Source organism: Heptranchias perlo, chromosome 16 (assembly GCF_035084215.1).
Source record: "Heptranchias perlo isolate sHepPer1 chromosome 16, sHepPer1.hap1, whole genome shotgun sequence".
NCBI lineage: Eukaryota > Metazoa > Chordata > Chondrichthyes > Hexanchiformes > Hexanchidae > Heptranchias > Heptranchias perlo.
The window spans coordinates 57033377-57049760 of record NC_090340.1 but is presented as its reverse complement, the minus strand read 5'-3'; the positions used below and the strand labels follow the sequence as shown (position 1 = coordinate 57049760).

Here is a 16384-nt window from a genome sequence, read left to right as displayed (position 1 = left end):
CTGAAAAGCCCACATCCCCGTTGAGATACTATATGGAGACTTAAGACAGAATGACAACAGTAGTATAGCATAGAAGGCTGAAACATGTTGGCTATTCCTCCAGAGTAAAAGAGGAACCAGTTTCAGAATTATTGGCCCAGAAATTACTCACCGTCCCTGAATGGCGTCCTGTCTCTCTGCTGGCAAATCGATTGTGCAAGTTCGCGAATGCGCATCTGCGCCGTAAAACCCCGAAATCGCAAACTTGCTCCCATTGGTTGACAGTTCCGAATTAAAGGGACATGGTGCATTAAAATCATAGAAACCATTAAACATTCGTGAACTTACCCATCTGCCCAGCTGGAACAAAGATACTTACGCCACCAAAAGATACGCTGGAAAATACTGGCCCTACACTACTTTTTAAAAGCACGGTGACTGTGAAACCAAATAGAACAAGTCAGAAATCAAAACAGCAAATGCTGCAAATGTATAGCAGGTCAGTCAGTCTCTGAAAGAGAAAGATTAGCTGACGTTTCAGATGGGATCCTTTCAGTTCAACTATTACATTGAAGAATAGTTTCATCAGTGCAGCTTTTGTGTTTGGCAGTCTTACCATCTTTACGCAATTAAACAGTTTAATTTTAATATTATTATGGATCAAGATATTAGATTGCATGTGCACAATTATAGAAGAGATCGAGCTGAATAAAGTAATGTAATGGTGCATATTCCTTGGCATTGCCCATGGTAAGATGGAGGAGATGGTATTTTAGAGGGGTCCGGTGCACTGTACAGCACAATGCACCATGTATTATTCTGCTGCCAAGATGGAACTGTGCAACTTGACTCGTTCCTTTAAGGTCACAAGGTCTATTTGCTGTCTAAGTACATGCTGAAGCCTAATTGCTCTTAGACGCAGCCTGAGGTCAATTGCCTCAGTTGCTGGGGAGGTTTTGCTGTCGATTGGCAACTACTTGTAAATTTGCAGTTCCTCTCCAAGGTCAGAAGAAACCAGCAGGGAATGGCTGGCTTTCAGTATTTTTTTATATCCCTTTTCAACAGTGACATAGCAATTTGTCTAGCAACACAACACTTGAAATATGATGGACACATCAAAGATTACATTGGTGCAAAGAAGGGCTGCTGTGGCTAGGAAGTAGGGGAAGGGATTCAAATCTTGACTGAAGGGAATTTGGAAATAAGTTTATAAAAGATCAGCTTAGACAGTGAACTAAGTTTTTTTTTGAATGATTGATGGAAAATAAATAAATATTTTCCTTGCCCACTCCAGGCAGATATATAAATTTGTTTCCCTCACATTGAGTTACTAACTCTGGTTGGGAGTATTCCAGGAGGTTTCATCACCTGACTACCCCGTTCCGCCCCCATGTTCCCGCCTTTGGTCACCTGACACGTTTATCCTCAGGGGCACATCCCCTTTCTCAAAGAAAATGGAAAATGTATTTTTTTTTACTGCCCCTATGATTTTCCCCCTTAGTTGCCTGCAGCAGTGTCCTGGAGATTAACTTTTAATTCCAGGAGACATCTGGATGCTTGGCAACCCTACTCAGATACCACCGTTACATAAATAAATATAACATGGGAGAGTAGCTCTTTACCTTTGGGCAATTTGTTTCGGGTCTGAATTTTTATATTGAGGGACAAGAAAATAACATTTTGGACAAGATTGAACTAATTTACATCTTTCGTCCTTTGCCAAACATCTCTGGACCTGTGCTTAGTGTTGCTAAAAGGTTCAGTTTAAATTCAGGACTTTTATTCAGAGTCTCCCTCCAAATGTGAAAAATAGAATCATAGAATGGTTACGGCACAGAAGGAGGCCATTTGGCCCATCGAGCCCCTGCTGGTTCTTTGTAAGACCAATCCAGTTAGTCCCATTCCCTCGTTCTTTCCTCGTAGCCCTGCAAATATTTTCCCTTCAAGTATCTATCCAATTCCTTTTTGAAAGCCAAGATTGAATCTGCTTCCAACACCCTTTCAGGCAGCACATTCCAGATCGTAACTATTCACAGCATAAAAAAAGTTTTTCCTCATGTCGCCTTTTGGTTCTTTTGCCAATCACCTTAAATCTGTGTCCTCTGGTTTGCACCCTTCCTCCAATGAGAACAGTTTCTCTTCATTTACTTTCTCTCAACCCTTCACAATTTTGAACGCGTCTTTCAAATCTCCTCTTAACTTCTGCTCTAAGGAGAACAACCCCAGCTTCTCCAGTTTATCCACGTAACTGAAGTCCCTCATCCCTGGAATCATTCTAGTAAATCTTTTCTGCACCCTCTCTAAGGCCTTCATATCCTTCCTAAGGTGCGGTGCCCAGAATTAAACACAATATTCCAGCTGTCACCGAACCAGTGCTTTATAAAGGTTCAACATAACTGCCTTGCTTTTGTCCTCTATGCCTCTATTTATAAAGCCCAGGATTCATATGTTTTTTTAACCGCTTTCTCAACCTGTCCTGACACCTTCAAATATTTGTTCACATATACCCCGGGTCTCTCTGTTCCTGCACCCACTTTAGAATTGTACCATTTAGTTTATATTGCCTCTCCTCATTCTTCCTGCCAAAATGTATCACTTCACACTTCTCTGCATTCTCTGCCCATTCCACCAGCTTATCTTTGTCCTCTTGAATTCTATTACTATCCTCCTCAATATTTGAAAACTTCCAAGTGTCATTGGCAAATTTTGAACTTCTGCCCTGTGCACCCAAGTCCAAATCATTATATATCAAAAAAAGCAGTGGTCCAAGTACTGACCCCTGGGGAACACCACTGTACACCTCCCTCCAGTCCGAAAAACAACCATTCATCACTACTCTGTTTCCTGTCACTTTGCCAATTTGGTATCCATGCTGCCACTGCCCCTTTTATTCCATGGACTTCAATTGTACTGACAAGCCTATTATATGGCACTTTATCAAACACCTTTTGAAAGTCCATATACATAACATCAACCGCATTGCCCTCATCAACCCCCTCTGCTACCTCATCAAAAAACTCAATCAAGTTAGTTCAACATGATTTGCCTTTAACAAATCCATGCTGGCTTTCCTTTACAAATCCACACTTTTCCAAGTGACTATTAATTTTGTCCTGGATTGTCATTTCTAGCAGCTTCTCCACAATTGAGGTTAATGGTATCAGTTCTCCCAGAACGTCCACTCTTTCTATTGATTCTTTTTTAAAAAAAAACATTTTTGCTTTGGTTTTGAGTTCTGAGGTAAATATAAATAAAGTAAATGCCACTAGTGTAACCATTTAGCATACAATATAAAGATTAAACAATGGCAAATATCAAAACTTTCACATTCCACATGTAACGTGCTGAATTGCTTTAAAAAAAAATTGAATATAGGTCGAGGAAAGTTACCTTTTTGGGGGGGTGGAAGTTATAGTTCACATTTTACCTTATTTTGATGCTTCTGTCAAACGTAAACAAAGTAATAATTCTGGAAGTTGTAAGCATAAATTTATGCTGGAAATTCTAGCCGAATCCCTTGTTGAGTCTCTTCATTTGACAGTGATTGCTCTCAGAAGTCCCATGAACTTGAGCCCTAGGCTTATTCCAACAGAACACATCCTTTGATACACTTCAAACACAAGAAAAGTTGTTGAATATGTAAATTTAAACATTTTTGTGAAAACGTTATCATTTTCAATGTCTTGTTTTTCCAGCAGTAAGATATTCACTTAGTGTCGAAATTAAGATGATTGCCAAAAGGATTTTTAAAACAAATATTTGGATTGATTTGATTGGTTCCTCTGCTTCCGTTTGTTGGTAGATTTTACGGAAGGTCCATGCTGGACTTATTGTTTTCCTGTGTGCTTAGTCACTGATTTGGTAGCTTTTCAATCCATTTTCCTTCACATGCCAGTCACACGTACCCTACTTCTTTGGTTGTGATCAGGACCAGAAACTCCCTCCCTTCGATCTCCTAAGCAGTAAGGGTGCTGCGGCTTGGCTATCATGTCCTCCCCATGGTTCAGTAGCTGCCTGTCCCCGACCACCTGTGACAGTCCAGGGTCACAAATAAAGAAAAGCCGCTTGAGCAATGTGCTGGAGATATCCTACTGCCTGTGAAACCTTGACCAATACGAATTACTGCCTTTGGAACAGGAGGGTTGAAAGAATTTTAAAAGAAATTCCAATTAATGATTCCCAATAGATTAAAATCTTACGGACTATGTAGAGAATGCAATCAAAAATATAATGTATAATAGTTTTGAAACTATACTTACCAAAACTTGGATTATATTTCGGATGATCTAACTCTATTCTTTGACAAGTGGTTGATTTGTGTCCGGACCCTTTTTGATTTTAGATTGTTTAAAAATATATGTCACTATAATTTTCCTTTTGCCCTTGATGCAGTTGATTCCTGACTGCTGGTCTGAGGCAACTTCTTTGGTGATCCAGTGAGAGAGGTTCTATGGTCTTTAGTAGTTCTGGCAGTCTAGGCATAAATGGGCATTCAGGGGCTGTATTCGTGTTCGCAGGTGGGTTGATGGTTATCAAAATCGGGCTTTGGTTTAGCGAAGACATATGTGAGTGTAGTCAAAGTGAGAAAGAGAGCAAAAATAAAACATTAATTTCTGTCTGCAGGATTATGATTTGCCATTCAGACAACAGAAAAGAAAAATGGTTCTCCAAGTCAAAGCCATCCATTTCTTAATTTCTAAACTATTTCAAAATATGAGATCTTGTGAAAATATACACACTTAAAGAATAGGGATATTTTGTGGGGAGAAAAGAACTAGAATAGATCTGACTGTGGGCCAAAAGTAATTGTTTTTTAATGAAAATTCTTTAACTTCCTTCGACGGAGCTGATTGAAGATCCATCAGTGATAGGGTCCATAATGCTGCACAGTGTGTGCTGGCCTTGTCTGCAAAGTCCAACAGCAATTCTTTCTGTTCTATCTTCCCAACCAAGAGAGGGTATATAGAAACAAGATACTGTGACCCTTACCTTACAATTTAGAGCAGGTCCAGCTGGCTGGTCTCAGTTGAAAGATGGAAAAGAACAGATGACTATTCTGTGACTTGGTACAAGTGTGTACATATATATACACTTTCCCTTTCACTGCATTGTAAGCAGCAAATACAGTATACTAAATTGAATGAAGTACAAATAAGCATCCACATATTTTGCTTTTCACCTCCTTGAACTGTCAAGTTGTTAGTGATATGCATGTTACTGGCATATTGTTAACTGAACACTAGAGGGGTACCGGATGGGAGTTAGCACATTGTAGCAATTACACTCCAAGGTCTCTCTTGTATTGCTTTGTTATTCTTTGTACGGGAATGTTTTAGAGGGTCTAGAAATAAAAACAGCTAGTTATTACCACACCAATATGAGTGTTTATTCGGACATAACAATTAGGGAATCGTCAGTGGTGGAGATCGCTTCATGTGAGCATTCCTGTCACTAACTTCACATTCATTGGTCATTTAATCTCTAGAATTCCTGCCTCTCATACATACCACTTTAATCAGGAAAATTGCCCATCAGCCCTCTCCGTTTTCCCTCTCCCTCCAAATCCTGGCAACGGATAGCCTGCCAATCCCACAGGGAGACGCTTAAGATGTAGAGATAATAACTTATAAAATGGGATTTAAAACAAATAAACTGAAATGTAGCTGGAAAGCTTGGTATCCTGAATCTACTGGCAGGCATTTTATTGGCAAAGAAAAGTTGTTCTCTTCTCAAATGAGCTACACCACTGCAAAATGGTTTAAGCTGAATAAATAAAGCAAGGGCACATGGCCGAGATTCAACAATATCAGCCTGGCTCTGTTGGTAGCTTGTGCCCCTGAGCCCGAAGGCTGAACAGAAGATTTTAATAATCGCTCCAGTAGACTGCTGAGTGACAGGTGCTGTATTTTGGATGGGACGTCCGGATGGAGGTTAAAGGTCACCAGCACTATTCGAAGAAAAACGGACTGTTCCCCGGCTAACATTCCTGCCTCGACCATCATCAGTTTAATTGCTCACTCATCTCATTGCTGATGTGAGATCTTGCTGCGTGCAAAATGGCTGCTGCATTTGCTTACAGAACATTCCCTACTCTTCAGAGCAAATCATTGTAAAAAAAATATATAAATTTTAACGATTGTCATCATGAAGAAAATGAGAAATTGTACAGCCAGTTTATTTTGATGGGGCTAATGCCGCCATTGAAATAGGAAGGGAACTTCATGCAGGTGCAATATATGTTCATGTGCTAATAGCGCACAGCATATAATTTCATTCTATTTGAGTGACACATTCATCTTTAGAGAAGAAGGTCGCTCGAGTAATACAATTGCTTATACTTTGGTTATGTCCCAGATAGGTAGTAATTTTTTAATAATACTCCAAAAATTATCTTCCTCTTTCAAAGTGTGTACTTTTCAGAGTCTATTCTTTTTAATGGCCAATGCCTGGCTTGTCCAGTGTGGGTTAATGTTATCACAAATTGTCATATGTTACCATTCACATTAATGCCCTACCTACCATTACTCTATATTGCCACTGTCAACTAAATGCATTCGAAATAGAATAGTGCAAGGTGATTGACGTAGAGTAAGATGACAATAAGGGTTGGATTGTGTTAAAATAAACCAAACCGGCATCACTTTTTTAAAATTGAGGACCTAGGTTGGAGGGCCAGGTGCCGTAATGTAAGACACCGCCAAGATTGAAAAAAGTAGATAGCTTGGATTGTAGGAGCAGGGAAGACAGAGGTACGGAGTTCCACACTTTCTGCTGTCTGGCTGTTGCAAATGAGTTATCCAAATCCAATCAGAATTTAGATTCAATACCCTTACACTGATAATTGTCCACAGGTTTTCATTTTCAAATGTAAATCTGCTGTGACTTATGCAACTGCCTCCTTATTCTTTGATTGTCCAATATTGTAAATGATGGGTGATCTTTGACAACAGCCCTTTTGTTTTCAGTATATGATGCACTAGAGGTAAATTGACACACGTTTCACATTTTACTTGCACTGAGTAAGTCACCTTCCACATGCATGCATTCAAAATTATTACCGAAGAGATAAAAGGGGAGATGTTCCTGGGCCTGAGCACAGCTGTAAAGGATCTCCTGGCTGCAGCAAAATACAGGATAGACCACATTCGCATAAGGGAACCCACCCACTTTTCCCATCCATAAAATAACTCTCCGTTGTATCCCTGTTAATGTGGGGTACCTTGTTGGCCATTCTGACTCTCCTGAAGATTGAGACTGTTGTGGGCAATATTTTGGGATACAGTATGAGTAATTTGAGACTTGACTTGGTAAGTGTAACATGCTTGGGAGGAACAGGTGACTTTGGACCTATGGTTCCCAAAGCTCTCCACCATTGGGGGTTTCCTCGCCTCATGTCTGGGTCTGTTATAGACTAATTGATAGAGGTTGATTGATATGATTAGCCAACAACTCCATTGTTGTACCATGCAACTACCAGGATGGTAGAAGGTGAACTAATTGGACCATGGTCTTTTTTTGGTCCAGCAGTTTCCTATGTTCATATATATTCCTGTACTCTAATGCCTTTTCAGTTTTTTTTTAATATATGTATATTGTGGAGTCTGGTTTTCTTTGAGCATAGCTTAGAGTTATGTGCTGTTTGAGAAGATAACAGTCAATTTATTATTGGCTGGCTAGGTTTTTCTGGTGGTTAATCACATTGAATACAGACAGTACCTTACTGACAGATCAGTGGGAAAATATGCACAAATATGATTCCTCTTTTAAATTTAATAGAGTGCTCTTTACCAAAGTGATTAACTCATTTGGAGCCAGATATCTTGGTATAAAAATGTCACCTATCTTGATCTACCTCAGTTTTAAAGACAGATACACTTCCCTGGAGGAAGATTTACTCTCAGTGCTGTGTAGCAAAATCCTAAACACTTTCCTTATAAATGGAGTTACAGTTTTGTTACACAGAATGCAGCACAAATCTCTCTCCGATGTATTTAATGTGTTTCCAAACTATTTTATTCTTTCTGATAAATCTCGCTCCTAACCTCTCTTCCACCACCACCCTCGCCTTCACTTATCTCCTGAGCACATACACCCTCATTCTCTATGTTCTGCCTTTGTCTGATCAGAATTTTTTTTTAAACTTGCTTTTAGGCTTTTAACTGTCATGTGAAAGACTAACTTAGAGACTTTTTATAAAAATGTTTAGTCTAGGAACTAAAATGCTAGATTAATTTTTCAGTGTCTTCTGAATTTAAATCAAATCCCCTTTTTAAATGATTGTCTTGCTTTGCATCAGGTTGGCCATTGCCCTTATTAATAAAAGACACTGCTAAACTTGTCCGATTCCTGTCTACATTTTGTAACCATAGCAGATGCTAATTAAATTTAATATTATAAGCCTCTGGTATGGTTGCCATGGAGATTTGGCTCCATGTCTGACCTCTGATTTTATTTTCTTTGACAGCCGACTGAATCAGACAGATATTTCCATCTTATTAAACAACGTAGCGAACCGGCACATTTTAATCCTATTGACTGCCTTGGACTTGATGGAATTTTCTGTGCATTTGTCGGTAACATTTATCTTTTCCTTTATTCCCCCACCCCCCCCCCACCCACTCCCTCCAAGTTCACCGAGGAATACTTGAAGAAGATCCCAACTTCCGACTTGCCCCGTGTGATCATAGTTTGTGACGGTTCGTGTGGTGGGTCGAGTTCTGTACTTGGAGTCAGCGCAGATTACATTGTGGAATCCTGCAATGCATATGGTGCTAATGCAGCCATAGAGAGAGCGGACCAGCGACAGGTACCATTTAATTTCCTTGTGCTCTTTAAGCAAGTTTTAATTGACTTTCTTCCCTCTCCCCGCGCACAAGAACGTGCGCTGAAGGCTGCCCCTCACTGAGATACCACCGCGTCTTTTTTTTTGGTTGCTGTCTAATAATGAATTAGATCTCCCATGACATGGCTCACAGTGAGTCAGAGGATACAGTGCCTTATAACAATAGGGGCTTTATCAACAATCTCTGACTGGAAAAGTGTTGTAGGAAGTAAACAAGACTCTTGCAAGAACAGTCTATGCTGGAGACTTTCAATATACTCTAGGAAAAACTAATCTGAAACAACTTGTTCTCTTTCCCCGGTCCATCCTATCTATACATCTGTAATCAGTTCAAACAACTTGGGGTAACATCTACACACAAATAAGTGTCTGCTGGATCACCCTTCTGTCTTGTCTCGATAGGTAAAAGAGTTTGATCAGTCACGTGTCCTTTCTGTCACAGCAGTGTTGTGGTATGTGTAATGCCTGCTTAAACCTCTCCACCTCCCTCTTCTACTTTTAAGACACTCCTTAAAACCAACCTCTTTGACCAAGCTTTTGTCCACTCCAAATATCTCCTCCTTTGGCTGGGCTGATTCCATCCCTTTGAAGTACCTTGGGACATTAAAGGCACGGTATAAATGTAAGTTGTTATTGTAATGATGCACCTCAATGTGATTTTCATCGGAGCACCAAGTGTTTAAAAGTGGCTCACACTTTTTTGGATGACTTGTTCCCCTTTTAAGCGAAAACTTGGCTCGTAAGCTTATTCTGGGTAAGAGAAAAAAAATCTAATTTTGTTATTGATATTGGCAGCTCTGTGTCTTTACATTTATAGAAATAAGGCAAAGTTTAATTGAGGGCATCTTTGGCCTGGGAAAATAAATTGGACTTTTTAATCTGGTTGTAAAGGGGATACGAACTCGAAGGCGATATTGTGATGTAATTGTATCTGCTATTAAAATTTTTAAAAATATTAACAAGTCTAATTAAAATCAAAATGCAGACCTAGAGCATAATCTGTGACTTCCATGCGCACCAGGATGCAGTGATACAATTGCCATCTACATATCTGGGTTGGGGAGGGAGAAGACTGCCCAAGGTTCTCTTTCCTGATTGCTACGCATGGGCCTCAGCTGGAAAATACAGCAGTGTGCCCGCCGAGGGCAAGATTGGCCTCCTCTGTGATGTCCTCCCACAGTCCAACAGCCTGTTGACATTTGCAGTCTGGGTTGGCATGTGGAGAATTGCCAATTGGGTAAGGTACGGGACAGTATCTTAATCGTTCCTTCATCGTCGCTGGGTCAAAATCCTGGAACTCCCTTCCGAACAGCACTGTGGGAGAACCGTCACCACACGGACTGCAGCGGTTCAAGAAGGCGGCTCACCACCACCTTCTCAAGGGCAATTAGAGATGGGCAATAAATGCCGGCCTCGCCAGCGACACCCACATCCCATGAACGAATAAGAAAAAAACAGTGACTGGCAGCTGTGGCATTAAACACGATCAAGGCCCAGTGAGCTTGAGAGAAAATTGAATGAGGGAAATGCAACGACACAAATTGCATTAAATCATTTTTTAAAAATTTGTTCACAGAATGTGGGTAACACGAGCATGGCTGCATTCATTGCTCATCCCTAATTGGTTTTAAGGGTCTTTGCAGAGGGGAAACAAAAGGGCGAGAGTTGGAAGGACAGAAGGGTTAAGGTAAGAGTTCCACAGAGGGTATAATATATCAAAGCATTGAGGACGCCAGCGGTACTGTAAATGTAAATTTAAGCGTTCATTTAAAATACATCCTACAACTTCTCCACATCCATTCACTGTCTCCTTTAATCAGAAAGTTGCGGGTTACAGGACTTAAATTCATAATCTTGGCTGACACTTCAGTACAGTTCTGACGAAGTGCTGCATTGCCAGAGGTGCTATCCTCCAGATGAAGTGAGGCAACTCTCATTTCGGGTTCCGCGAAGATCCACCCTTGGCCCCCTCTTCATCATCGAGAGACATGGGGTCAGATTCCACGTGTACACTGATGACACCCAGCTGTACCTCTCTACCAACTGTTCTGACCCCTTCATTGCCTCTGACATTCAGTCTTAGATAAGCCACAATTTCTTCCAGCTGAACATGAAGACCAAAACCTTTGTCTTCTGCCCCCACCACAAACTCCATACCCTTGCCAACAGTCCCACACCCACCCCCCCCCCCCCCCACTTCCTCACTGGCCGCTGTCTCCGGCTGAACCAGATTGTTCACTACTTTGGTGTCCTGTTCAACCCTGAGCTGAGTTTCTGATCTTACATCCTTTCCATCACAAAGACTGCCGACTTCTATCTCCATAACATCGCCTGCCTCCTTCCCTACCTCACCCTATCTGCCGCTGAAACCCCTTCACCACCTCCAGATGTAATTACTCCGACACTCTCCCAGCTGGTTTCCCATCCTCAACCCTCTGTAAATTTCAGTTCAACCGAAACCCTGCTGCCCATGTTCTATCCCACACCAAGTCCTTCTTGCCCATTTCCCATGTCCATGTTGACCTATGCCAGCTCCAATCCTCTCCACTGCCTCAAATTTAATCACAAGATGAGAATTTTAAATACCTCCCTAGCTCGCAAATTTCGTCCAGGTCTACAACGTCTCCATTCCTCGAACTCTGACCTTTTGTGCTTCCCCCCCCCCCAGTATTGGTCACCATGCCTTCAGGCACCTAAGCCCCATGCCACCACGAGCTACCCCTGCATATTAGAAGATCCTCAAATCAAATTGGGTCATGGTGCCCTGTTGAGTACTGCTGCTGGGAGGAGAATTCTAGCCATCATCTCCAACAGTGCATCATTTTCCCAGTATAGCACTGAAGCATCATTTTAGTTTATATGAACATAAGAACATAAGAAATAGGAGCAGAAGTAGGCCAATAGGCCCCTTGAGCCTGCTCCGCCATTCATTAAAATCATGGCTGATCTGATCCTAACCTCAAATCTAAATTCATGTCCAATTTCCTGCCCGCTCCCCGTAACCCCTAATTCCCTTTACTTCTAGGAAACTGTCGATTTCTGTTTTAAATTTATCTAATGATGTCGCTTCCACAGCTTCCTGGGGCAGCAAATTCCACAGACCTACTACCCTCTGAGTGAAGAAGTTTCTCCTCATCTCAGTTTTGAAAGAGCAGCCCCTTATTCTAAGATTATGCCCCCCAAGTTCTAGTTTCACCCATCCTTGGGAACATCCTTACCGCATCCACCCGATCAAGCCCCTTCACAATCTTATATGTTTCTATAAGATCGCCTCTCATTCTTCTGAACTCCAATGAGTAGAGTCCCAATCTACTCAACCTCTCCTCATACGTCCGCCCCATCATCCCCGGGATTAACCGAGTGAACCTTCTTTGTACTGCCTCGAGAGCAAGTATGTCTTTTCTTAAGTATGGACACCAAAACTGTATGCAGTATTCCAGGTGCGGTCTCACCAATACCTTATATAACTGCAGCAATACCTCCCTGTTTTTATATTCTATCCCCGTAGCAATAAAAGCAAACATTCCGTTGGCCTTCTTGATCACCTGCTGCACCTGCATACTAACCTTTTGATTTTCTTGCACTAGGACCCCCAGATCCCTTTGAACTGCAGTACTTTCCAGTTTCTCGCCATTAAGATAATAACTTGCTCTCTGATTTTTCCTGCCAAAGTGCATAACCTCACATTTTCCAATATTATATTGCATCTGCCAAATCTCCGCCCACTCACCCAGCCTGTCTATATCCCCCTGTAGGTTTTTTATGTCCTCCTCACTCTCTACTTTCCCTCCCATCTTTGTATCATCTGCAAACTTTGATATGTTACACTCGGTCCCCTCCTCCAAATCGTTAATATAGATCGTAAAGAGTTGGGGACCCAGCACCGACCCCTGCGGAACACCACTGGCTACTGGTTGCCAGTCCGAGAATGTACCATTTATCCCAACTCTCTGCTTCCTGTTAGATAACCAATCCTCCACCCATGCCAGAATATTACCCCCAATCCAGTGATTCTTTATCTTGAGCAATAATCTTTTATGTGGCACCTTGTCGAATGCCTTCTGGAAGTCTAAATGCACTACGTCCACTGGTTCCCCTTTATCCACCCTGTACGTTATGTCCTCAAAAAACTCAAGCAAATTTGTCAGACATGACTTCCCCTTCGTAAAGCCATGCTGACTTTGTCCAATTAAATTATGTTTATCCAAATGTTCCGCTACTGTCTCCTTAATAATAGACTCCAAAATTTTACCCACCACAGATGTTAGGCTAACTGGTCTATAATTTCCAGCCTTCTGTCTACTACCCTTTTTAAATAAGGGTGTTACATTAGCAGTTTTCCAATCTGCCGGGACCTTTGCCAAGTCCAGAGAATTTTGGAAAATTATTACCAAAGCATCCACAATCCCTACTGCCACTTCCCTCAAGACCCTGGGATGTAAGCCATCAGGTCCAGGGGATTTATCCGCCTTGAGTCCCATTAATTTACTGAGTACCAATTCCTTAGTGATTTTAATCGTATTAAGCTCCTCCCCCCCCCCCCTAGAGCCCCCTGTTTGTCCAGTGTTGGGATATTCTTAGTGTCCTCTACCGTAAAGACTGAAACAAAATATTTGTTCAGCATTTTTGCCATCTCCATGTTTCCCACCATTAATTTCCCGCTCTCATCCTCTAAGGGACCTATGCTTGCCTTAGCCACCCTTTTTCTTTTTATATAACTGTAGAAACTCTTGCTATCTGTTTTTATATTTTTTGCTAATTTATTTTCATAATCTATCTTCCCTTTCTTAATCAATCCTTTAGTTACTTTTTGCTGTCTTTTGAAGACTTCCCAATCTTCTATCCTCCCACTAAGTTTGGCTACCTTACAGGTCCTTGTTTTTAGTCGGATACTATCCTTAATTTCTTTACTTAGCCACGGATGGCTGTCATTTCTTTTACACCGTTTTTTCCACAGTGGAATATATATTTTTTGAAAGTTGTAAAATAACTCCTTAAATGAACACCACTGCTCATGTACCATCTTACCCTTCAATCTATTTTCCCAGTCCACTTTAATCAATTCCGCTCTCATACCATCATAGTCTCCTTTATTGAAGCTCAGTACGCTTGTTTGAGAACCAACCTTCTCACCCTCTAATTGGATATGGAATGTAAACATGTTATGGTCACTCATTCCAAGGGGATCCTTAACTAGGACATTATTAATTAATCCTGGCTCATTACACAGGACTAGGTCCAAGGTTGCTTGCCCCCTTGTAGGATCAGTTACATACTGCTCAAGAAATCCATCCCTGATGCACTCAATGAACTCGTCCTCAAGGCTGCTCTGCCCAATTTGATTTGTCCAGTCAATATGATAGTTAAAATCCCCCATAATTATAGCTGTTCCCTTATTACATGCCCCGACTATTTCCTGATTAATACTTCTTCCAGCAGAGTTGCAACTATTAGGAGGCCTATATACTACGCCCACTAGTGTTTTTTTCCCCTTATTATTCCTTATCTCTACCCAAACTGTTTCATTATCCTGATCCTTTGTCCCAATATCATTTCTCTGTATTACAGTGATTCCTTCCTTTATTAACATAGCCACCCCACCTCCCCTTCCTTCCTGCCTGTCCTTCCTGATTGTTAAATACCCTGGCATATTTAATTCCCATTCGTTGTCACCCTGCAGCCATGTTTCTGTAATGGCCACAAGATCATACCCATACGTAGTTATTTGTGCCGTTAACTCGTCCATTTTGTTACGAATGCTTCGTGCATTCAGATAAAGAACTTTCAAATATGTTTTGTGACACTTAGTTCCTGCTTTTTCCTTTTTTAACACTTAACCTTTTACTCCATACCTTCTGTCCCTTCCTGACACGCTTTCCTCTGTCTCCCTGCTCAGGTTCCCAACCCCCTGCCACAGCTTTGATGCTGGGTTAAATAGCCTTACGCCTTCTAGTTTTTATTTTATCTGTCGTGCCTAAAGTACACTTTCTTTCCGCTGCTCTACGCTTTTCCCTTTCACTTGTTCTTGAACAACTGTTTGTACTATTTGTATTGTAGATTTCCCCTGGGTCTTCCCCTCTCTTGCTGCTCTCAACTTTATTCCCTTCTGACTCCCCGCTCAGGTTCCCATCCCCCTGCCACTCTAGTTTAAACCTTCCCCAACAGCACTAGCAAACACCCCCGCGAGGACATTGGTCCCGGTCCTGCTCGGGTGTAACACGTCACGCTTGTACAGGTCCCACCTTCCCCAGAACCGGTCCCAATGTCCCAGGAATCTAAAACCCTCCCTCCTATACCATCCCTGCAGCCACGCATTCATCCTGTCTATTCTCCTGTTCCTATACTCACTAGCACGTGGCACCGGTAGTAACCCTGAGATCACTACCTTTGAAGTCCTGCTTTTTAATTTATCTCCTAACTCCTTAAATTCACCTTGCAGGACCCCATCGCTTTTTTTACCTATGTCGTTGGAACCAATATGCTGGACTCCGGGTGTGGGACTTGAACCCACAATTTTCAGACCCTGAGATTAATGGTACCAACATAAATAAATAAAAGTTTGGCAAACTTGGAAAAAAAATGTTTAAGTAATGTAACCACATAAATTGCATTAAAGGATTACTTTTTTCTTTGTTAAGATGTTTGCAGTGCTGGTAAGACCGCATTTATTGTCCATTGTTGTCCTGAGAAAGTGGTGGTGGGTCACCTGCTTGAAGCACTCTAACTGAGTAGCTTGCTTGGTCACTTCAGAGGGCATTAAAGTCAACAATTTAGTGTGGATGGGTGTCACTTGTAGACCAGACTAGGTAGGGGTCATTCCCATTCCTGTAGGACATTAATGAACAAGTTGGGTTTTCATGACAATCCAGCAATGTTCATGGTAATTTCTTCTGGCGGGAGTTGTGCATGACATTTTTGTGCCTTTTGCATATTGCATTCACGAGATGAAAATGGTTGCTGCCTTTCTTCGAAACAAAAGAGTTAACTCAACACCTTTTCACCAAGGCTGGGCTCTATAAAGTAAAGTATCTACATGGTTTTGAGGATGAATTTTCAAAACATTTGCAGCAGCACAAAGGGTCTGTAGTAGCAGAACCGGTTTCCCTAGTACTCTGATGACATCGAGATCCTACTACCCATTCAGTCTTCTCACTTTCCCATCAAAGGTGTTTCATGCATGGTGGGAAGGTGTAGAATTGCTGCCTGTCAAGCTTTGGACTAGACAGTCCAGTTTTTGAGTGGACTGTCTATGTGGCTGTAGTTATACTGCACTTTGTGAACCAAAACCATTGTGAGACTGCTTTTTGGAGGGGGCCACTCGCCTGACGACAGGCTCCAGATATACGCTGCTGATGCCCGTCTCCAGCTCTCCACCACCTCTGTTGACCCCTCCACTTCTTCTGTCTGCTTGTCCGACATCCAGTCTTGAATGAGCTGTACTTTACTCCAGTTAAACATTGGGAATGTTTGCGGAGGGTTTAATACCTCTTTGGTTAATGATTGTGTTAATATGGCACACACAAGGAATTTTCTATGAACACGTTAACACAAGGAAGTTAAATA

The 16384-nt window shown here is 41.6% G+C and overlaps 1 protein-coding gene across 2 annotated transcripts in view; it reads left to right on the top strand.

Moving 5' to 3' along the window:
* The window catches only part of si:dkey-234i14.6 (uncharacterized), a 95216-nt gene that overhangs the window by 31998 nt on the left and 46834 nt on the right, over positions 1 to 16384 (top strand). Inside the window, exon 2 of one of the 2 annotated variants that reach the window (XM_067998156.1) lies at positions 8609 to 8785. The exons of the other annotated variant lie outside the window; for it this stretch is intronic. Coding sequence (XP_067854257.1) covers positions 8609 to 8785 — 177 coding nt within the window. The remainder of the gene's footprint in view (positions 1 to 8608; positions 8786 to 16384) is intronic. 2 annotated transcript variants of the gene reach the window in all.